This window comes from Propithecus coquereli, unplaced genomic scaffold (assembly GCF_000956105.1).
Source record: "Propithecus coquereli isolate 6110/MARCELLA unplaced genomic scaffold, Pcoq_1.0 Scaffold1, whole genome shotgun sequence".
NCBI classification, from domain to species: domain Eukaryota; kingdom Metazoa; phylum Chordata; class Mammalia; order Primates; family Indriidae; genus Propithecus; species Propithecus coquereli.
This window is the reverse complement of record NW_012133857.1, coordinates 4,044,803-4,068,951: the sequence shown is the minus strand read 5'-3', so window position 1 is coordinate 4,068,951 and position 24,149 is coordinate 4,044,803. Positions and strand designations below refer to the sequence as shown.

At 44.6% G+C, this 24,149-nt stretch overlaps 1 protein-coding gene across 4 annotated transcripts in view; it reads right to left on the bottom strand.

Annotated features, from left to right (window-relative positions):
* MYRIP (myosin VIIA and Rab interacting protein) overlaps positions 1 to 24,149 on the bottom strand; it is a 344,233-nt gene that overhangs the window by 53,697 nt on the left and 266,387 nt on the right. For all 4 annotated transcript variants that reach the window (XM_012644759.1, XM_012644829.1, XM_012644902.1 and 1 more), the window contains 2 exons: positions 17,407 to 17,560; positions 9,861 to 10,495 (listed from right to left, as the gene is read on the bottom strand). In XM_012644759.1, coding sequence (XP_012500213.1) covers positions 9,861 to 10,495; positions 17,407 to 17,560 — 789 coding nt within the window. The remainder of the gene's footprint in view (positions 1 to 9,860; positions 10,496 to 17,406; positions 17,561 to 24,149) is intronic.

Below are 24,149 nucleotides of genomic sequence, written 5' to 3'. Positions count from 1 at the left end.
GCCCCCTAGGCTCTAAAACCTCCCTGACATTGGATATAAAATTTTGTTGTGTTTATTCATATTTTTCCCTCCTTTGGAAGAAAACCTAGCATATTCATTAGGTTTTCAAAAGGGCCTATAGCAAAAAAATATATATATTTATATATATTAATATTTAAGAAACACTATTATTCAGCAAGTGTTTCGCTTTCTAGACATGTTCTCTGCAACTGGTTTATCTTGGAAGGTACCTCAAGCAATTCGCATGCTCCCTGGGAATCACTTGACAGACACTTGACTGTGATTTTTCTTCTGCTGAGTTCCAGGTTATTTTTTGTGCTCGTTTAGGCTGCTGTGGAAGTGGGAGAAAGAAGCAAGGGATGGGGCAGCCTTGCCTCGGTTAGAACAGCTCCATTTTCAGCCATATTACTATTTACCTTCTCTTTAGATTTCATTTACGGAAAGGCTACATGCCTAAAAATATTTGAAAATCAGTCATAGAGGATTCAGAGGCAGAGGGAAATGATCGTTCCTTGGTCTGTGTACTGTAGGGAATTAAAATACAAATTTTAAGCAGATTTTAAGGCTTTTCCTTGGAATTTTCTCTTGGCACACTTCAGAGGTCAGTGTGCCTGTTGGGAGCCTCAATGTTCGCAGGGGGGGTGTCTCTACTACTCCCAACTCAGCTTTCTGCCAACATGCATGGTCTTGCAAGCACTTGTCAGAGAGCATTCCCTGAATTCAGAGCTCCATGATACTCATGAAACAGGGCTTGGAGAGGCAGCTGTCCCTCCTCTACATATCCCCCCGACTTGACTGAACTGTGCCTGCTATGATGCATTGGTCTACACTGAGTGACATGAGAAGCAGCCCCTAAAATATGTGTTTACCGGAAGCAGTTTATAGCAGAAGGTGCTATATTCTGAATCCTTTCCACAAGGATCCACAAGATAAATTTCTCTTGGATCTCAGCTCCAAGAGCAGCATCCTTTAAACAGGAGGTTTATTGTTCTATGGGAGCTTCCACGACTTGGGAAACTGCTGATTTCACCCTCCTTCTATTGTATTCTAGAAACTTAGAGCCAAATTTTTGGTATCTCGAGCCTAGGATTAAGACCTCATTGCATCCATTTTGTGAACGAATGTTATTCCTGGCTTCAACTTATTTTCCTACCCTGGTTTTACCTTTGTCCTACTTTATTTCTCTCCTGTTCATATTTATGTAAACCATTTAAAATTATTTCTGGAGCAAGGCATAAACATATTAAATAGAGGAATATTTACAGATTATTAGTTATAAAGAATTGGTAGCATCTCAATATGGCAAGAAACTTAATACATTTTTAAAGAATAATTAGAACCTAGAATGCTAGACAGGGGCAAATTTATTCCGAGAAAACAAGTTTCACTAATGAGTACAACCAAAAATGAAACACTAGAGGAAACTAAAATAGCAGCCTCCTGCAATCCTGAAGTCTCAATCAACAAAAAAATTAATCAGCAGGTTTCCATTTTAACATGGCATCTGGCAAACATCTCTCATACAAATTTTCCACCAAAATTGTGTGGGAAGACACAGAAAAAGATGAAAACTCACAAAGCTAAAAAGCCATGGAAGTCAGCTTGTTGTCAGTCAATGATAGGAAAATTTTTTATTAAATACAAGGCTCATGGAAATTGACTGAAAAAATCCATCTGGAGATCCATCCACTCCCTCTTCTGAATAGTCAGAATAATTATTGACCCTCCTGTCAGTATTCTTTTAACCTCAAATCTTGATCCAGAAATGTAAGATAAACGTTCACCAAAAAACAAAATAAAACAAACAAAAGCACAACAGCTGAGCCTTCTATTGTGGTGGTGGGACTTTCTAAGCATCCAAGCATAAGCCCTACTCCTCAGTGCCTCCCTGTTTTATAGCCAGTTGGAAAATGTACCTACCCAAAAAACATTTAGGTGGGTGCAAGGAAGACTAGCCATGATACCATGCTGCATTCTGGGTGGTGTTGTCATTAAGCATAATCCTGGGGCAGAGGCTACAAAAACCATGCAAAATGTACAAGGGTGTTTGTTGTTTTCCATTCATTCATTCATTCTATGTATATTCAGTACTGTGGGTAGGTTCTTAGACATCTGATCAAAGAGATACAGAGCAAGGCAATAGAAGTAGGAAAAATCTCCTGCTTAGCTTAAGCTAGCAGAGTGGAAATGATTCAAATATGGTAGATATTGGCAAACAATGGGGGTGGAGATAGCATTATCCTCATTCAAGAACTATTAATAGAAAAAGCTAACATGGAACCCACAGAATACTACTGCAGAGCAAAGGAAACCAAAGTTAGCCCGAAGGTGTCCCGTGAATTTTACTAGCAACCAGGACACAACGTCTGATAGCAATTTCACATTCTTATTAGGGAGTAATAATACAGAGTTTCAATGAAGAGGTGTAAAAAGTTCTAAGGGCTAAGCACTTAGACTAAAAAACTATAGGGTAAGATGAAATGGAGGTAAGACAAAAGACCGCAGAAGAATTGAAAACATAGCAGCAGGATTAGACCTGCATTTGAAGATGGCAACAGGAGAATTAACATTGGGAAATCAAATAAGTGACGTGGAGGACAAACTTCAAAAAGTGTCGCAGAAGGCTGAGGAAAAGAGCACAGTGGGAAAACAGTAAGAGAAGATGACAGATATGATCTCTGAGTCAGCGGGTGGAAGCAGAAAAGAACCGGCTATCTGAAAGGTAGCTTTGTCTGTGTGATGCTATGCATGAGAAACTATTAATGTGATAACTGGAACAGAGTTTATAAAAAGATTATGAAAATCAGTGTCCAGTCGGTTATTCAGCATTATACAGTTATACCATTTCTTGATTAGACCTAAGGTGTTCTCAGTAAATATAAATCAATAAAAAGTATTACATGACAAAAAAAAAGATGATGACAGACACAGAAGACACAGGATAGAGATTCAACATAAATTGTGGGTGGTCTGAAGGAAGTAATAATCAAAATGACAGAAGAATACGCTCCTGATTTGAAAAAATATCTGAGTGTTCAGAAAAGAACTCACCATACTATGTACAACTGTACAAAGTGAATAAACACCTACCATTCTGGCAAAACGTTTGCTTTTTAAAGATACATCAAATCCAACAAGCATCTAGAGAAGAGAAAACATGATAAACAAAAGAAAGATTAGGCTGTTATTTTATCCCATCATCTTATTTACGGTCATCGGGGGTTGGGTTTAGGAGGACAGAGGAGTGTGTGCAGCGGTTTCTGATTACAGATTACACAGAGGCTCAGTGTGCAAAGCTAAGTGTTAGGTGAGATTTGAGGCTGGGGCTAAGGGTAGAGGATGTGGGAAAGAAGTGCCCTCAGCTGGCTTTATCTGTTAATCATGGCTAATAAAGTGAAGTGTCCAGCAGGGAGTGAAACAGCAGAGACATACTTTTGCATCTTCTAGAACGAGTCCCTCACCAGACTCTAAAGAGATAGGAACTAAGAAAACTACGGAATGATGAAGGCAATAGTAAATAAAAGTAGGACATTAGAGAAATGAAGAGTGGCAGGCATAAAGGTAAATGAACATAAGCTTCATGAGGCAGAACCTTGTCTGTCTTGTTAATGCCCAGAACAATACACACATGCACATACAGTTTTGTCTCCAATAAACACAGAATGTGTTCTTTTCAAACACACATGAAACATTCACAAAAATTGATCATTTATTATATTGTAAAGAAAATCTCAACACATTCCCAACAGTTGACATCACATGAGCCATATTCATTGTTCATAATGCATACTAAAAATTAGTGACTAAAAGAAAACAAAATTTAAAAAAAAACAAAATGTTATTCATCTCACTAATTAGCTTTTAATTTGATTAAAATGAGAATTACATTGGAAATGATAAATTACTTAGAAAAGTTTGATTACGGGCACACTGCACATCAAAGCCTGTGGAATGCAAACAAAACTGCATTTGTGGAAAAAGTCATTACCTATATTAGAAATATATATGAGATTTTGTGAGAAATGTATATGAGATTCTAATATTTTACATATTAGATTATATAGAAAAATATATATGAAAAGAAGAAAGTAAAAGGAAGACATTAATAAATATAAAAGCAGAAATTAATAGACTAGGAAACAAAAAAAGTCCCTGGGATTAATGAATAAAACTGAAAGCAGGTGCTTTGAAAACACCAGTAAAATACTAAGATTCATAAATCCAAGCAAGAAAAGAGAGAATCAGAGATAGAGCATGAGAATGAAAGTAAGAGAGAGAGAGAGAACAAAATCTAACATTGTAAACAAGAGGGTATATAACTACAGTGCAGAGGAAATTTTTATAAAAATATAATGAAAATTTTAGGTTTAAAATTATGTCAGTGAATTTGAAAATTAGATGAAATGGATGATTTCCTGTAAAATGCAAATTATCAACATGGATTTAAGAATTACAGAATACAAATTGTTTAACTACCAAGGCAGACATCTATAAAGAAAGTAAAAGATTTTCCTTCCCCTATAAAGAGGCAGCAGGCCTAAATTGCTTTATATGTCAATCCTCCCAAACTTTCAGAGAATTATTATGTCACATAAAGTATTCTAGAAAATAACACAAAATAGAGAATCCTTGCCAAGTCATTAGTATAACCTGATACCACGATGAGCAAGACAGCATAAAAGGGAATCAGCAAATGGAATCCAATTTTTATAGAATCATAATCAAGTAAAATTTTGCAACAAAGGAAGAGATGATTCAAAATTAAGAAATCTATTAATGTGATCTATGACATTAACAGATTATAAAAGAAAAACTTTATGACCATCTCAACAATTCCAAAATGTGGTTAATTTAATAAAACTCACGTTCCTGATTTAAATTGTTTAGGAAGCTAGGAATAGATGCTTTCTTATTTTGACAGTATCTACTAAACTGAGAGCAAACATCATACTTAATAGTGAAACACTGGAGGCAGGTAGCTAAGGATAGCAGTAAGACAAAGAGATGATGCAGATGTCATTGCTATTCCACAGTGTAGTGCAGGCTGTCACCAATGCAATAAGACAAGAAAGAGAAATAAATATAAATAATGGAAAGGAAAACATAAAAGTGTCATTACTTGTAGACAATATGATTATCCACCTGGAATGGGTAAGAGGATCACCTGAAAGACTAGAATTAAGAAAAGAACCCATTAGGGTACTGTTACGAAACATGAACATAAAATCAGTAGTGCTCTATATATCAGCAAAACCCAATTAGAACATATAATAAATAAAAAAGATTTCATTTAAAATATCAAAATAATGCATAAGGTAATTAAAAATTACTTGACAAGAAAAGTATAAGAGCTTTGAAAAATCTATAAAATTTCACTGAAAATAAGTAAGTGGAAATAAGTACCACATTCTTGGATGGAAAAGCTCAATATTATAAACATATAAATTATTCCCAAGTAGGTACATATATTTAGCACAATTCCAATCAAAAATTGAATGATTTTTTTTGTAACTAGAATAGCAAATTTTAAAAATCATCTGAGTGAAGGACTGAGAAAAGCTAAGACACTTTCAGAAAATGGTAACATCACCAACAAAACCAACAACAGTGAAGGGAAGACCACCCACCAAGATACCAACATATAGTACAAAGTATTATAATTAAAATAAGTAGTATTTATACTACTATAAATGGGACTTCTAGATCAATGGAACAAAATAGAAAATAAAAAAAACAGGCTCATGGAAATAAAAGAAGGTTAACGTATATTAAAGGGGCATCTGAAACCAGCAGATAAATGATGCATTATTTAATAATGATGTGGTAACAAATGTTTAATTTGAAAAAAAGAAAGTTAGCTCTTACCTCGTATCTTCCAGAAAAGTAAAATACAGATGAACTAAAGGACTAAATGGAAAATATAAAACTACAAAGCACTAGAAAAAATTGGAAAAAATTCCTATAACCTTGGAGACTTAAGGCCTTTTTAAACACAATATACAAAAATAATAAGGGAAATATTGATGAATAATGAATAACCAAAATAGTTGATAAATTAACAGACATTTCGTATGTAGAATATACTTAAAGTTAAGGCAAGAATGATAGACAAGTAGAGAGTATTTTCATGTATAACCATCAAAGAAATAAAATCTATAATATAATTATAAAATAAAACTAATTCCTAAAAATCAATAAGAAAAAGACAAATAGTCCAATAAAATAAAAGATGAAAAATATAAATGTGGCTTTCACAGAAGACAAAATGCAAACAGCTTTAAACGCATGAAAAAAATGCTCAATCTCAGTAGTAATTACAAAAATGCTAACTAAAATGAAACTTTTTTCTCACATAAAATTGGCAAAAATTTAACAGACTGACAACACTATTGTTGACAACATGAAAGAACATACTCATACACTGTTATGGCTATGTAAATTGATATGAAGTTTTGAGAGCTTAATTTGGCAAGTCTACTTTATAATTAAAGATCCCTACACTCTTCACATTAGCAATTCCACTTCTTGTACTTGTATAAAGAGATTTGCACAATGATATTCTCTGTGGTATTGTTTATAATATGAAAACACTAAAAAAGTTTTAAAATACTCATCCTTATAGAACAGTGGTGAACCAAGGGGCTCAGGAGGCAGGTGCTGGAAGCCACCTGACCCAGTGGGGAAGAGTATGTTATCATGAGTATTGCTTAGAATTGTCTGGGCATGTGCAAGGTGATAATAAAAGACTGCCTTGTATTGGATTTATTTTAAAATTATCTACAGGCAATGAACCCCTTATTGCCTACACCCTCGATGGACTGCTCCCACCCTTATGCTCCCTCCTTGGTACACCAACTCGATGTAATCTTTTGTAGATAGAATGCATAGATCTGTATGCACCGACACTACTATCACTTACTATTAGGAGAAAGTGGTGGCTGAATACAGAAAGCAGGATGCCAATTTTGCTAAAACAAAGACACATTTACTGAACTATATTTCTAAATGTACTTTATGTACATGAATGCTTAAAGATCTGCATGGATTCCCACCAAATCCACTTGTAGTCATTTGCGGGGAGATGACAAGAGTTTAGGGTGATTGTGGTCAAGGGGGCTGCATCTGTATGCTGTAATATTTTAAATATTATATTTATATCCATTTGTTTTATATTATATCATTTATTTATATAATTTAAAAGTTAATAATTTAAAAATATAATTTTATTTTCTTTATTTTTGGGGAGACAAGAACTGCCCTAGTAAACCAAATCAAAGGGAGGACGTCAAGGGCCAGGGTTTTGATGTCTCTGGAAGCGTAGCACCATCCCCACCTAGTGGGGAGGAGAAGACACTGCCACTTGCTCAAGGTGGCTCCCAGGATGGCAGAGGTAACCCTAGTCCCAGAGCCTTTTTGCTGGTCTGTGCTTTCTCCTTGTCAATGCCTTGCAAAGTTTAACACTAGAAGACAACTTTCAAGCCACTTCAGAACACACAGAAAGCTTAAGGAACCTAGTTGAGGTGGATATGTGGCATTTTATACCTGCAAGTTAAGCACGCAGACCACCCTCAATATCCCTTGAGGCAAGTCACCAAAAGTCTCCGGACGACAGTCTCCACTGGATCTAGATAATGATGATTCACAGTTGAACCAAACTTTTTATATTCATTCTATGATCATAACAACCCCATGAGGCAGATTTTTTTTTTTTTTTTTTTTTGAGACAGAGTTTCACTGTGTTGCCCGGGCTAGAGTGCCATGGCGTCATCTTAGCTCACAGCAACCTCAAACTCTTGGGCTCAAGCGATCCTCCTGCCTCAGCCTCCCGAGTAGCTGGGACTACAGGCATGTGCCACCATGCCCAGCTAATTTTTTCTATATATTTTTAGTTGTCCAATTAATTTCTTTCTAATTTTAGTAGAGACGGGGTCTCGCTCTTGCTTAGGCTGGTTTCGAACTCCTGAGCTCAAACAATCCGCCCGCCTCTGCCTCCCAGAGAGCCAGGATTACTAGGCAGATTTTTAATGATCTTCTGTTTTACAGTAGGGAAAACCAGAGTTTGGACTAAATAAAAGAATTTTTCTAGGCAATGTACTAGCAGGTCAGGCAGGATGTGAGGACCTCTGAGTCCACAACTATCTTCATGGCGGCCTCAGGACCAGGACTCTGGCTGAGGCATTCTTGTGGCAGGCACTGGTGACGTCCCAGCCTGTATCCCTGGACCTGAGTGAGTTGCCCACAGCCATGGGTGACAGTTTCTGGCTCACTGATAGTTTCCCATCGCAAACCTAGGTCTCTTTTCTTCACCTCAGGGATTTCTTAGGCATCGCCTAAGCAAACATGGCTGTGTATGGAATTGAGGCCCAACTGGGGTGAGGACAACCCTGAACCCCTGGGAGACGGGAAACCATGGATAATGATCCCTGTCCTCTGACGGGAGAATTCTGAGCTTGTCAGAGGGTCCTGGTGGGACTGAGCCCTGGTGCCTACAGCCTGCCTTAACTGGCCTTTCTCACTTCCCTGTCTCGCCCTGGAGTTCCTGGCATCTCCTCCCACATAAACTGCCTAGATCCAATTCCTTGACTCAGAGCCTGCTTTTGGGGGAACCCAAACCAAGCACGCAGGGCATGGTAGTTAGGTACTGTGGGAGCTGCAATCACAATTAGGAAGTGGGTGTGGTTTCTCCAGGAGCGTAAAAAGTCAAGTTCATGGTAATGTGATCATGACTATATGCCTACTAAAGGCAGTGGCAGTATAACTAGATTTTCCATAAGATTCTCAGCTTCAAATATTGCAATCCACGGCTTATATGAGGTCATTTAAACTTTCCAGGCCACATGTGTCACTTCTGAGTTTAGAAAATACTGCTATGGGGGGCCCAGAGTGGGCTCCACAAGGTTTGGTGTCGGGTCCACAGTGATGTGCAGGGCGTCACCTGACGGGGCGAGGGCTAGGGCACCACACAGACAAAGGCACGGGGCTGGGAATGAGCAGGGTGTAGTTAGAGAATACAATGTTGATCTGTCGGGAATCCACGAACTGTCTGAAATTGTAAGCAAAATGCTGTGTGTATCTGTGTATGTACAAGTGCATTTTTCTAGGGAGAGAGCTCCTCGCTTTAATCACATTTTCAAAGGGGGTTCGTGAACTAAACCATGTGGGCAGAGCCACTGAGGATCCTGAGGAGGGGTATTATTTGGACAAAGAATCACAGAATGTTAGTAAACTGTGCCCTCAGTCATTATATTGAAATAATGTTACTGAGCCCTTGTGCTGTAGCTAGGACAGAGCTTAGCTCTTTATGACATTATCTCATTCACTTGTCACAAGCATCTTTTGAGGTGGGTTCTAATATTACCTTCATTTTACAGACAAGGAAACTGAGAACTAGAGAGATGCCTTGCCCAAGGTCAAGCAGTTGGATTTGAACCCAGGCAGTCTGACTCTAGATTCTTCACCCTTAACCCTAACCCAGTGGGCCCTTACACTTCAGTGCATGGTAGAATCACCCAGGGGGTTGTCATAACAGACACGGCTTGGGCTCCTTCCTCAGAGTTTCTGATTCAGCAGGTCTGGGGTGGGGCCCGAGAATCTGCATTTCTAGTGAGTCCCCTGGTGGTACTGATGTGCTGCCGGTCTAGGGGATACACTTTGCAAACCACACTTTGAATTCTAAGCTATCCTCTCCAAAGAGGAGGACACGGAGCCCCAGAGAGTTGATGTGACCTGTCCAGGGTCACTCAGCTACTTAGCAGCAAAACCAAGATGAGAAACCCAGGACTGTTTATGCCACTCGTGCTTGGGTGAGGGCATCCTATTTTAAAAATGTGTGCACGTTTGCATGCATGCAGTTCTGTTACCTGATGTATGTCCTGGTCCTGATGGGCGCTGGGGGAAGGCGGTTCCTTGCTTGGCTCCTCTGAGCCCACTCGGGCCCTTCTCCACCTCCTGGCCCGGCGGTCTGCAGTGTGGAGGGCCTCCTCTGGCTCGCTGCTGTCTGAGGTCTCCCTGCTGGCCACCTGGGGGTTGAAGTTCACATCCAGCTCTCCCTGTATGTGCATCTTCTCAGCTGCAGGGTTCCTGGGGGCCTTCCTCTGCAACCAGGACAGTCTGGCCCGGCGCCCGGCCTCCCGGGAAGAGCCTGCCGAGGAGGTCTCTGAGTCGGAGCACATGGCCTCGGGGTTGGGGGAGAGCCCAGAGGAGGGGGATGCGGCTAAGGGGCCTTGGTCAGAGCCCTGGGCCTGTGGGAGCTGAGGCTGCGGGTTCCCAGACAGGCCCTGGGACCGCGGTCGCAGCTTGCTCAAGGCTTCACTCCAGTCAAAGTCTTCCTCGCTGTCAGAACCCATTTCATCATAGGCGGATGCCACACTGGAGGCCACTTCCAGGGCCTGGAATGTCCCACTCTTAGGTTTGGCCAGCAGGCGGGTGGGGGGCGGAGCGCCATCCTTCAGGGCCACCCAGTTCCCGTCGGGGCTCTGCAAAACTGGGGCCAGGTCTGTGGGTGGGACGAGAGAGAGAAACCAGAGAGGGACTGTTACCATCTTAGAGCAAGGGGAGGCTGCCACTAATCGCCTCCCTATGACTGGCTCGTGGGGGTGCTGTGGAACAGCTGCCTTTAGGAGGATGCACGTAACTGCGGGCAGAGCTGCAAGGTCTCCGGGAAGTCCCTGGAAGGCTCACAGGGCCCCAGGATTGCACAGATGGAGAGAAACTAAAAAATCTGGTTCCTATTTCACATATATCTGGGTAGATGCTACCTTGCTCTCCTGCCCTAGGCTGGCTTGGAATGGGAGGGGAGATGATTGCAGTGGGCAGTCCCAGCTTTTGGCTCTTTGACCTTGGGCCATGGTTTTGTTTCTTGGATCCTCAGTTCCCCGTCACTGATGGGAAATAATTCCACCACCTGCCCTGGTCTACCTCACAGGGTAACACATCTGCCCTTGGCACTTTTATAGATCCCACTCATAGCTGCCTGAGATAGGCATGTAAGTCTATTTTTAACTCAAAACACATGCCTCATTCTGGAAAGGGCATGAGGCCAAAAGAGATTGGTATTTCCAGTCTCATTTTACAGACGAAGTAATAAAGAGAGAAGTTAAGTAACTTGTCAAAGGTCACAGAGCTGCTAACTGGTCGAGTTGGATGGGGTGCATCCTCTATCCTACTCCAAGGCAGCTCTGGGTTACAGGCTGCGCCATGGGAGCCCTTGGCCAGCTGGAAAGCACTTTGCGAGAGCAGGCTGGAGTAGTGCTTGGTCTGCGGCTCTGGTCTGGATTGGTCTGAACCAGGCTCGGGTCTGTCCAGAGCATCTGTGGTGATGGGTGGATGGGCCCCAGTGGTTGACCTGTATGCCAGGGGGTGGTAAAAGTTGTTTCCTTTTTGCTTCAGGCAAACAGGAAAGTGTTTTCTGCCCCTGTGTGTGGGGAGTGGGGAGTAAGATGACATGGTGCTCTTTTAGTTATGGCTACCGGCCCAGCCCTGTGGCCTTGGACACAGCAGCTGCCAACAGGAGCTGTTTTTCACCAGGACCCTTGCAGGACCATCTGGGGGTGGGTGATGCAGGCCCCAGGGCGTTGGAGGGACCATCCCCAACTTGTGTTTGGATACCAGCTTCTAGGCTTGAGGCCTACGGGGACCAGAGCTCTGCTGCAGTAGCACCTTCTATTTCACGCTACTTAAAACACACAGGTTTTCCTACCAGCTGAACTGCTATTGCTCAATATAATGAAATGATAGTTATCAGTATTTCACATTGTCCTTGCTAGGCCTGTTTCAGAACCACAGCCTTAGGGGAGTTCAGATATTGACAGAACATGTTTTCAACTCAGCGACCAGTTCTAATCCACATGCCTGACTGCAGCTCACACTGGCAGGACATTGCGCTCCCTTTCTCTGAGAGTCAGGAAGTGCGGCCTCCTCTGCCAGGATGATGCTGGGCCCCAGCAGTGGGCTCCTGGAAGCCTGAGGCCATGCGCCCAGCCTTTCTCCTGCTGCTCCTGCCTCCAGCATCCCTCTCCATCATCTCTATGTGGTGAAGCTCCAGTGGCCCTCCAACACCTCATCCCCATTGGCCCCATTTCCCTGGAGTGTGTCCTTCTCTGCCTTGGGGTATCTCCTCTCTGACCCCGCCTGGTGTGATGGCCCAGCCGGCTCACACCATGGTCCTCCCTGTGTTCCCTGTTCGTGCACACACTGAGCCATCCTCCAGGTGACAAGGCCCCTTAGAAGGGGCCTGGATCTCAGTCATCTCTTTATCCTCAGGAGCAAATGAGCCTGCTCTGTCCCAGAGCCAGATTGTACAATGGAAAGACAAGCGGTCTCCAAGTCAGAGGGCTGGGTGGAAACTCCATGTAGCTGCTCAACAGCTGTGTGATTCTCTGGGCCTCGGTTCCCTCGCTGGTGGAAAGGGCACAGCTAATGCCTCACGGGGCTATTGTGAGGGCTGCATGAGGGGATGCTCATAAACTGTGGTACCCATGCCCGCTCAGAGAAGATTGGTTCTTGACGGCTCCTTTCCCTGTGCCCATGAATGGATGAGGCTGCTTTAGTGCAGGACAAAGAATAAGAACTTTGGATTCAAGCAGATCCAGAGCTCATCCTCAGTAACTAAGTTTACTAGCAGGCGACCTTGGTCAGAGAGCACTGCTGAGCCTATTTCCAGCCTGTCAGTGGGGTCAGGTGGACCCACTTTGGCTGTCATTAAGATTATTATGAGATAATATATGTAAAGCACTGATCATAGTATCTGCTACATCGGGGGCTCTCAGCTATTTTACCCTATATTTGTTAAACTGATTATAGTTATTAGTATTTAACACCTGACTTTGAATCAGCACCCATGCACTCCATATGTACATATATAGAGAACATATATATATATATATATATATGCCTTATATATAGCCTGTCACTATTCAGTATGACATATTAACATCTATACAGCAACACTGTTTTCATTGACTATATAAACATTCAGGAGAGGCTAACCAGGCTGTTTATTACCATTTATAGTCTATGGGCTCTACTCGTGCTGGTGGTAGCAGTCGGCCTTCTGAGAAAAGTATTTTTATTTTGCTGGCGTTCTCCCAGTGCTGTGTCCTGAGGCCGTTCGTCAGGTGGTACAGGTTTCTTGGGAACGTTCAGGCTCTCAGTGAAGCTATTTGTGGCCGGTAAGTGGCAATATTGATTTTCCCCATGGGCGCCCCACCCCAAACCTCGGCCCTTGCCATTTCAGCGCACATCAGCTGGCTTCTACCTGTCCGCACTTGCAGCTCTTTGCTTGAGGCTGCTCTGGCCACTAGAGCCTGTGTCGCCTGCCCCAGGAGCAGCGTGGAAATGCCCAGGAACCACCTCCTTCTGGGAGCAGCTCTCAGCCAATGCCAGGGGAGCTGGTGGCTAAGTACCCAGTTCACCTGCCCGGCAGGTGCATCTTCTATCCTGGCTCCCAGAGTCTCCAACAAGGACAAGCTCCAGTTACTACAGTGGGAACCTGCTTGGTAGCAAGTCATTTACTGCCTACCTTTCCTTCCTCGTCTGATGTCCCCTCCCCTCCCTGTGTGTTTTCTGGGCTCAGGTCCTCAGAGTCTCATATTAGGGTCTGCTTCTTGTAGAAGTCAAACAAAGACACCCACAAGTACAAGATGCAAAGCAGACTCAGTGCCCGGACGTGGAGTGCTCACTCTGAGAAGAAAGGGAAGGTCCTTCGGGCCTTACAATTAGGTACTAAGTCTGCTCTCTGGACCATCTCCTGGGACTCGACTCACACATCGCTCCTTAGTGGCACATTCTTGGCCTTCCTTACTCAAGGAGCTGGCTATTCTGTGCTCTGAGCTTTGCAAAAAAAGCCTTTATTTATTTATTTTTTAACACTTAAACTGTATTACAGTTTATTTTCTTGGTTGTCTACCCTGCACCCAGCCCTGACTGTGAGCTCCTTGAGAACAGAGCCGCGGCTTCTTGCCTGGGGTACCCCCAGCCCCTGGCCAGCTCTAAGCCCCATTCTGGGCACATAAAGACGACTTGTTGATGAACACAGGAATCAACGGGCTGCAGGGGCAAGGCTGGGCTCTTGGTGTGCAGCTGTCAATGAGCCCTGCTGTCTACAGCTTCTCCTGGGGAATGGGAGGAAGCTAAAGTGGGGAATCCCCTGATAATCTCACTCAATGCCTGGCTCTAGGGTTGACCATGTTGTAAATATAGTCCCTGGACTCCAACACCCACTACATGGCAGGACAGGATTCAGTCCATTGCTAGCTCCTCTCTTCCCCTGCCGTTTACAACCCCAAGTTGCCATGTGCCTCTGGGGAAGCTAGAAGTTGGCCAACTTTTATCTCAGCAAAAATCCTCCATCCTTCTTAGCAAAAACAGATGGCTCCCTGAATACCCAACCCTGTGAAAACCTTGGTGGTTGTCAGGCTGCATCATCAGAACTGCTCAGAGCAGTACCTGGGTTCCAACGCCACTTTCTTGCAGTCCGCCAGGAGCATCTCTCTGGGGGCATGCTCCCCCATCCCCTCCTCTCTCCAAACCCTTGCTCTTTCACTATCATGCAGACAATTCTCAATGAGCAACTCCAGAATGGTGGCAATCCCCTCATCTTTATTTCCCGAACACTGAGCACAAGCTATGTATACAATAGATGCTCAATCAAGGTCTATCAGGTGAACGTGTAGTTTGGGGGAATCCATTAGCTGCCATATGCACTGTCAAGACTGATGGTGGAGTTGCTGCAGTTTGCCCAAGCAAGGCTGACGCTGACTATGCCCTAATAGCTCCTGGGCCAGCCCTTCTCCTGAGGCATAAACACACCTGCCAAAAACAGCCCAGGGGACAGTAACCATGTAAAATGACCTCCACCTCTGGGACTCCTCTTCTACATTTCTGCTCTACTGAGACTGAACAATCCCTCTGGGAATAATTTTCTTCCTGCTAAACACATCAGACATCCCTCAAACACCTCTGGGGGTTGGCATGGATGTTTTAGCATATCAAGGGCTGAGCATTCCTCAGAAAAACCAGAAGTTTTCTACTGAAGTGCTTTTATTTTTTATTTTAATTCTACATCCTGGGACATGCATGAATTTTTGAGTACGAAATCCTGTTTGTGTGTGATGCTGCTGAACTAACTTTTATGTTTATATGCAATTGATATATTACATATAGGTGCCTAATTTTACATAAAATGATATGCAAAATCATGTTTTGAAAACCAAATTCCTTTGCAAATTTATTAGGAATGCTCACAATCCACTGGGGAACTATTTTGTGAAATAGTGTCTTGCAGAAGCTATTATAACAGTCTACAAATTTATCACTTTGTAAGTTTGAATTTTGAAATGCTGGCTTTTGTTTCTTTTTATGGTGGAGAGACACTTATTATCATGCAGTAGTTTAAAAAGCCTGCGAATTAGAGTCATGATGTTTGGATTTGAGGACCAACGCTGGCTGAGGTCTTGAACAAGTCACTTAACTTCATTGCCTATTAATGTTCTCATCTGTCAAACAGGATAATGACAGTGCTTAGCAACGCTGTTGGAGAAATAAATAAAATAGTGCCTGCATATGGACTCTGTACAATATCATTTATTGAAGATCCATTATATGATATTCTCATATGCCCTGTGGAATCTAAGAGTCCCTTCTCTGCGGGAATTTGCAATTCAGAGAAAAGAGAGAGAGAGAAGGGGAGGGAGGGAGAGAGAGAGAGAATATGAAAGAATGAATGAATGTGAATATGCTAGGTGGGTGGGGCAAAGAAAAGCATGTCTAGAAAGGAAAAACACATTTAAAAACCCCACAAAAGCCATATCCATAAATAAAGAAAATATCGTGTGCTACAGAATCTCTGCAATGTCATGATTCTGCAGTTTCTACTGATAGGTACTGAAAGGTTAACGGAAACGATCATTTTTGGAAAATCTTTGGAATGACAATTAAAAAATATTTAATGTTTTCCGATTCTTTGCATTATGATAACAATGGATTTTATTTCTACAGCTGTTGGTTAAATCTTTTCCCTTTTCGAGTAGAAATGATAGCACAATCTTCAAAAGCTTATTTCTAGGATGTGATTTTGCTGTTAATCTTTTTTTGTCGTTGTTCAGGAAAGGGGTCTAGCTCTGCCATATAACACGGGATGAGAACACTGTTAATGGTTTCTCCACGTGAGGACAAACGTGCCTGGCTTCCACTATCCAGTGTGTGTATCTAGGTGGGGACAGAGACAGACCTGTGCTGGGGCGGGGGTGGGGGTGGCACCTTTACTCTGATAGTCGTGTGGTCGGAGCACTGGGGCTTCATGGCCCTCAGCTGTCACCTGCGTGGGTCCAAGCATCTCACAGCCCTCTGATGTGGGACTTTAGGAAAGTGACTCGGCTAATTTGAGCCTCTTCATTTTGAGGGATTACATGACTCAACAGCTGTATAAAGGACGTGTCATGGATGTTGAAGAGTCTCTGAAGAGGCGAGTTGAATTGCCCCATGTAGAGGCAGGACATTCTAGAAGGATGCAGGAGGGGCAGAGGCACAAGTGACCAGCAACGCCACCCACAGGTGTGGCAAGGATAGACACATCAAAGGCCCGTTGTATCTGTTCAGCCAGGACTGTATTTCCCAGGCCCCTCTGCGATGGGGGAGGCAGACGTGACAAGTTCCAGCCCCCAGGATGGGAGTGGGCGCCGTGTGCCCTTCCCCACTGAGGTGGTTGGGAAGCAGGTACCCTGCCTTGTCCATTCTCTCTTCTCCCATCTGCTGGCTGAACGTGGGCAGGCCAGCAGCAGACTCAGAGGCCCTAGAGGACGACAGACCCTTACAGGGCCTCCCACAGGCCAGGGACACTTGCACTGCACTGCTGTATGATGATAAAGAAAACCATTGTGTCAACCCACTTGAATGTTTGATTTATTGTATAGCAGTGAGTGTTACCCTAATATATCCAGTTTCAGAAAGGATATCCTTAAAACCAGACTGATCCTGGGACCCAAGTCCCTTTGAAAGCTGAAATGCCCCTAGAGGCTGCTTTTGTGCCCCTGGCCTACCCAAGACACACTCTCCCGGTCCACATAGAGCAGGCAGCTGGAGGGGGCGTGCAGCAGGGTGATCTGAGAACACGTGCCCAGGAGCCCTCATTGTCGCACAGGTCTCGGCACAGAACATGGAGTACAGGTACACCTCAAGGGCCTTCATTCTACTACAGCAACTAAGAAAACTGCCTGGGTGGAAAACAACCACAATATATACTGTGTGCCGTGCTGGCGGCCGCATGACGTGGCCCAGCTGCCCCAGATGGGCACACGCCAACTCAGACCTATGGGGGCAAAGAGCTGAGTGGCCACGCAACAGCTGAGGAGCCTCCAAAGAGCACTTTTGAAACCCACAGACCAACTAGATGCTGCTTAAAACAGTTACTTGTTTCGTCCAGCCTGTCCACGCTCTTCCAGCCAGGCAGAGCAGGCTCCTCCCGCGGGTGCTGGCCTTGGTCCCTCGGTGGCCTTGACGCCGCCCCCAGCAAAGAGGTCTTCAGGGCATCCTCTCTGGTGATTGAGAACGCAGACTGGGACGGCTGTGGAAAGAGAGAGAGGAGGGGTCAGCTTGCACGGCGCAGTCCCTGGGAGGAGCTGTCAGCTTCTGGGGCAGACACCGTACAGTGCAAGAAAACATGTTCGATGGCAATGGCCCTTCTCAAGTGAACCTTAAAAGCTGCAATCAGTACATAGTGCCACGTAATAGTACAAATGGCTCCTTGTTTATTCCACTGCCCATTGCCAGGCCTACTAGAAAGCATAAGAGAGGCAGTGGAACCCTACGGGGCCAGCGCTCACATGGCTCTTTCTTATCCAGCCATTCTTCCAGCCAATGTTTGTTAGAGCTGACTGTGCAGGATGAGCTGCTTGCTCTGGGACATGCACAAATAAAAGCATCTTTCCTTGAAGACGTCCAAACCTGCAGAGCTTCAGTAGTGTAAATACGAAGTTACAGCACAATGAATGTGCTATAACAGAGAAGTGAGAAAAGCGTGGTCAGTCCGCAAGCCCAGGACTAGTACGACATAGTCCCATTTAGCCACTGAATTAAAGGAAGGAAAACAAACTCTAAGGAAAAGTGGTAGAAGTGGGAATTCAAGTGAATGATAGGAAACATATTTATTTGAATTGTATCATATATATTGTATTTGGAAGCTCAAATGTTAATACAGAGAATATCAAAGAGAAAGACACCAATTTTTTCCTTTGTTATTTAATGAAGGAGTTGTGTTTCATTAGTTATTTATTTTGCTCTTTTTATACTGACAAATAGGAAGGAAAAGGCACATTCACAAGGCCACTGAAAGCATCTGTGACTACAGTATCAAACCAAGTGCTGACCCATAACTCAGGCCCCTACCCCATCTGCCTCACCTGCTGGTGGCCATTGATGCCAGCAGCCCCACTCCCTTCCATCCCAGTGGGAAATGTGCTCCCTCATCAATTTTCTTTCTCTCCTACCACAGCTGCTTGGAATAGGGGACAAAGGAGAGCTCTCTTGGAGGGAAAGCTTGGGCAGGGCCATGGAGTGCTTTGGGGCTGGACTCAGGAATCGGCCGTGCCTGGGCTCCAACACCAGCTCTGCTACAACACCTGGGCCAAGTGACTTAATGCTTTGAGAGATGTGGATACTTTTTTTTTTGAGATAGAGTCTCAATCTCTTGCCCTGAGTAGAGGGCCATGGCGTCAGCCTAGCTCACAGCAACCTCAGACTCCTGGGCTCAAGAGATCCTCTTGCTTCAGCCTCCGAGTAGCTGGGACTACAGCTGCACACCACAATGCCCGGCTAATTTTTCTATTTTTAGTAGAGATGGGGTCTCATTCTTGCTCAAACTGGTCTCAAACTCCTGAATTCAAGCAATCCTCCTGCCTCGGCCTCCCAGAGTGCTAGGATTACAGGTGTGAGCCACCACACCTGGCCTGAGAGATGTGGATACACCTTGGCCTGCACTCATGGTAAACTGTAAGATAAATGATACCATAAAAAAATGGTGTAAGAGTTTTCCCAACACTTCCTTCTAGAGAGGGGCCTGGAGGGGATGGGTAAACTCACAATTAATGGGAGCAGAATGCACTGTCTGGGGGATGGGCACACTTGTAGCTCTGGGTTGGGTGGTGCAAAGGCAATATATGCAACCAAAATGTTTGTACCCCCATAATATTCTGAAATTTAAAAATAAAAAAATGGTGTAGGCAAAGAGTGCAATGCGCACCATCCGAGGGATGGACACACTTGAAACTTGCACCTGGGGGGGAGAGGGGGGTAAGGGCAACATATGTAACCTAAACATCTGTACCCCCATAATATACTGAAATAAAAAAATGGTGTAGGAGAATAACAAAGAAAGCAAAAACTAGGACAAGATATTTGAGTGACATCACTGAGCCTTACAATTGGAGTTTGGGGAGAGAATGATGCACCCAGCTGCTTTGCCCCCTAATGACTTTTAACTGGTCTGAGAAAAGACACAGAGACAAGTGAGGATCAAAGCCCAGCAGGCCAGGCCAGGGCGTCAGGCACATTTTGTTGGAGAGTGTTGGTACAGGCCAGTTCTGGTCCAGAAAGAGCTGTAGGAAACCTCTACTCCTGCCCCAGCCCCCACAAGACCTTGGAGTGATCTAGGAGGAAGACGGGCTTACAGAACAAATATAGAACCCTGTAAGCTGTGTACCAGGGGTCATAACCTGTCTCCCATCCTTCGAATCCAGTAAAGAGAACAAGATGGGCCTCCAGACCTGCCTTTCAATGAAGTGGTCATAGGATGGTACAGCCCAACGTCGGTGAGCTCTCCCCATCTTATCAATTCCATAAGACTCTGTGTGTCGATAGGATTCAGTTCAACCAGGCCATGACCTGTGGGAAACCCACCGACGGCCCCTTTCCCCAGGCTGGGCTGGGGTCCTGGGCTTCTCTATGTTTACATGTGCTGTGCTTTACTCTATTTCAAACATCTGTTTTCTGGCCTGGGGTCCCCACAAGACTGTGCAGCACTTAAGGTCAGTAAATGTCCTGCAAATGGCGACATCCCCAGCCCCTGGTACAGTAACTGGTACAGAATTGAAAATCAATGACTGTTTGCTATGGAGCGAATGGCTGGATTTTCAGAAGTGCCTAAAATTTTTCCTTTTTTTCTTTTTAAACTAATTTCTTTGATAAAATTGGGGAGTAAGAGAAAGAAATAAAAAGCAGCCCACTGTTATCTCCACTTACATCCTGGAGAGCAAGTTTACCTGGAGGAGAGCCAAGCTAACACACGTTAAGTGGCTTTCGGCCAAGTGTCACCTCCTTCATCCTGAGGGCACACCAGGCGCCGACCCTGTCCCAAGAGTCCAGAACAGTTTTGATGATGCACCTTGACAACAACTGAGATTTTCACAGGGTCAGGTATTCAGAGAGCCATTTGTGATTTTGCTAAACTTTTGACAGATAATAAGCAACTTTCAGAGAGGACAGAGATTGAGGTTGGTGGTCAACTGGCAAGTGAAGCTATTAAAAATTAAGGAAAACTTCCTTCTATGGCAAACCCCCACGCATTGGTGCTGCTCCCACCCTGGACTCAGCAAGGCTTCTCCTCCTGTGTGATCACACGGATCTGTCACACTCTGTTACAGCGGTGCACTGACCACGAGCTCCATGAATGCAGGGATCACATCCTTTCGCATGCGATCCTCAGTCGCATGTTTGTGACTACATTCGCGGGATGTAAGACCACCTTCCAGCCCTTCCACAGCTGACAGCCTAGTTGACAGATGCAGTATTACTGAAGCCCCTCAGATCCCATTTGCTACGCTCTGATTTTTTTTTAAAAAAAAAACCTACAAATTTCTCACTGTAAATCACTGAATACAAATTTTAAAAAAGGGGAATATATAATATTTCATTTTTCAGTGCCTCAAACTGTATTTTATGTGTGTACATGTGGTGACTGGGGTCCATTTTTATGGGACAAAAATGCTCCCCTATCCCCTACAAAAGCCAAGTTCCTCTCCGGTCCCAACAGGGAAGATTGTTCTGTGTTTTTCACAAGACAGTTGGGGATGCCAGGATTTTGTAATCTATTTCAGGCAAACCATTGTTTCACACTACAAAAAACCCCCTACAGCGGCTATCACAAAAGGCCCCAAAAAACTGTCTCCAACAGGTCCCAGTGTCCAGCCAGGGTGGAAAGGCTACAGGTCTGAGACCCACACCTGGCTTTGCCACAAATTCACTGCAATGAACACGTGCCCAGCAGATGGCGCCACAACAACACTTTTCCTCACCAGCTAGTTCAATTTCTATCACTCTGGGAAGTGACAGGATTACTCGAATTATTTGCTTATTACCCTGGCTGACTCCTCTATGGCCACCCTTTCTTTCCCACCCACAGCTTCTGCTTGTCTTACCCAGTCTAGGGTCCATAGAAAAAGCAGGGCTGGTAACATCTGGAAGGGCTGGCCTGAGATCCAGTGTCTGCCCATCTATGCAAGGAGGCTGCATGGTCCAGGAGTCCACAGACCCAGGAATGTTAGCATGTCAGTAACGTCTTGCAAAGATGGACTTGAGGATTTGAGATTTCAGATAGGCCTTGCCCCTTTATTCTTTAGGCATCAACTAATGGATGATATGTTAGGTAGTCGGTCAATGCTAGCTCCTCCTCCTCTTGCTATGTGGGATCCTGGGGGAACTTCAGCTGTTCTAAGCCTTAGTTTCCTCATATTAGGGCACCAGCCACCATGTATGGTACAGAGAAAGCACTCAATAAATATTAGCCAAAGTAAGACCCTTCATTAAGCCTTACAGCTGAGCCAGTGCAACATGTGCGCTCTCATCTGACTGAGCACACAGGAGTAAACTGAGTCAGGGCTGAATAACTTGCCCAAAGTACATGAGTGGTCAAGGGGCAGAGGCAGGGTTGGGCTCGGGTCTGTCTGGCTCCAGGTCGATGCTCCTCCATGCTCCCTTGGTGTGTGCCTGACAGCCTTTGCTGAAAGCCTAGGAACAATGTGCTCCAACCCAGCAGGACTTGCCACCTGAACCAGCTGGCTCTGAAGCTCTGGGTGAAATACCCAGTGCAGTCATCAGTTACCTTTGTTATACCTCCCTTTGCAGTTGCTGCATCTCCTATGGGGGCAGCAGCAGCGTGTTCTACCTGCATCTCCTGGAAGGATGGACTGTTGCTACAATTGCTCTGATTATCATCACTGCCAACAGGACGGGCTCCTGGAGGTACCCACCATGGCTTCAAAACAGTCTTTGCTCTCGAAGAGACCACAGTATAAACCAGGCAGAGAATGCTTTTAGTATCAAGGATTTGGGGGCAAATCAATAAGAGTGGTCATATGCATAAACCACAGCTTTGCTTTGGGTGTTTAGGGTCAGACATAGGCATTACATTTAATCCCATAATCATAGCAATGATAAAAAGTACTTTAGTTCTGTTCCATGGCCATTCAAAGGAGAGAGGGAATGTGAGGGAGGAAATGACGGAGACACAAAGAGAAAAGGCTGAGGAAAGTAGGAAGCGACCAGAGACAGAACAGAGAAAAAGTCAGACAGAGATTCATCTTGGTCACCAGGCACAGAATGACTGTCTGGCCCCTGGTGATTGATAATAATCATTATCACTATTATCAATAGCATCACCATATTATTACAAAGATGCCTTTTTATACGTACGCACCCAAAGAGGCATTAAATGAATTATAATCCCTGCACTGGTGCCTTTTAAGATATTGCCTCTTAAAGCTTTGAAAGGCAGGATGCATGGACCCCCCACTGGCAGAGAGCCACACAATGAGGGAGGATATTAAAAAGGGAACAATCACACCAAATTTTCTTTCAAGAGAATAGATGAGAAACCTGGCTGGGGATGAATTAAGTCTGGGTTTCACGGTTAAGTCTCAGCAGTGGGGCCTGTAGGGTTTGGGGCTTCTGCACAGTTAACTTCCTGAGCTAGAGGTGCCCAGGCCATGGGAGAACTGAAGGAGAAATAGGGAGCCCTACCAGGAGGCCACAGGTCCGGGATCCTGTTTCAAGATGTCATCCTTAAGGCTGGAGGCCTCTTGGTATCCCTTGGGAGCTTCTGGTAGGAATATGGATGCCCAGGCTCCACCCAGGCGCCCTGTGGCACGACCCTTGGAGTGGGGCTAGGGCAGGGATGTGGCTAAACGCCCAGGGTGAGTACAGCTGGGGGAAGGCGGGAGAGCTATGTTCTCTGATGTCCCCGAGAACCGAGACTCAGCCTGCTGGTTTGTGCCCAGGCTCTGGCCAGTGTCCATGCGTATTCCTGCCTTTACGTCCTCCGTTCATTTCTTCTTGTTTATCGAAACCCTAAACCAGTGCTGTGCAATCCAGCTTTCTGGATGACGGAAATGTTCTACGTCTGCCCTGTCTAATACAGACACCACCAGGCACAGGTGCTACTGAGCACTTGAAATGTGGCCAGTGCGACCAAAGAACTAGATTTTAAATCTTATTTAATTTTAATTATATTTAATTAAAGTCACTTGTGGCCACTGTATTAGGCAGTGCAGCCCCAGAACTTCTGAGCTGAAAAGGACCTTGGAGATCACTGGGCCCACTGATTTCATTTTATAGAGGAAGAAGCAAGATCAGAGGTTTTGGAGCAGTAAAGAGATATTCAAAACCTGGCCCCACCAGTCACTAGCCGTGTGACCTCAGGCTAGTTATGTTAATTCTTTAGCCTCCGTTTCTTCACTATAAAATGGGTCTAATAATACCTGCATCCCCATGTTGTAGTGAGGAATAGAAGAAATAACGTGATGGGCAAACATGGCGCCTGTTCATTAACCAAGTTGCTCCTGTTCCTTCCCCACATGGACCTCAGCAGCAGCCAGAGCTGTGGCCATCACGCTGCACAGCCCCAGGGCACCGCTAGCATTCCATTCTGTGTGAACGGGGGCTCCTGGAGGGGTGCCACATGGTGGCTTTGGCCAGGTCCTAACTCCTGGACCTGAAATTGATTCCTGGACCTAACTCCTGGACCAGAGGTATGAAATCCTGGTCCACTGTCCCAGCACAGGCTCTTTCATCACAGGGGACCAGGGCCAGGTAAGGCATCGGCTCAGCCCACACAGGTGGGCAGTGTGCCCGGCCACGTTGCAGGGAGCATCCGAGAAAGCCAA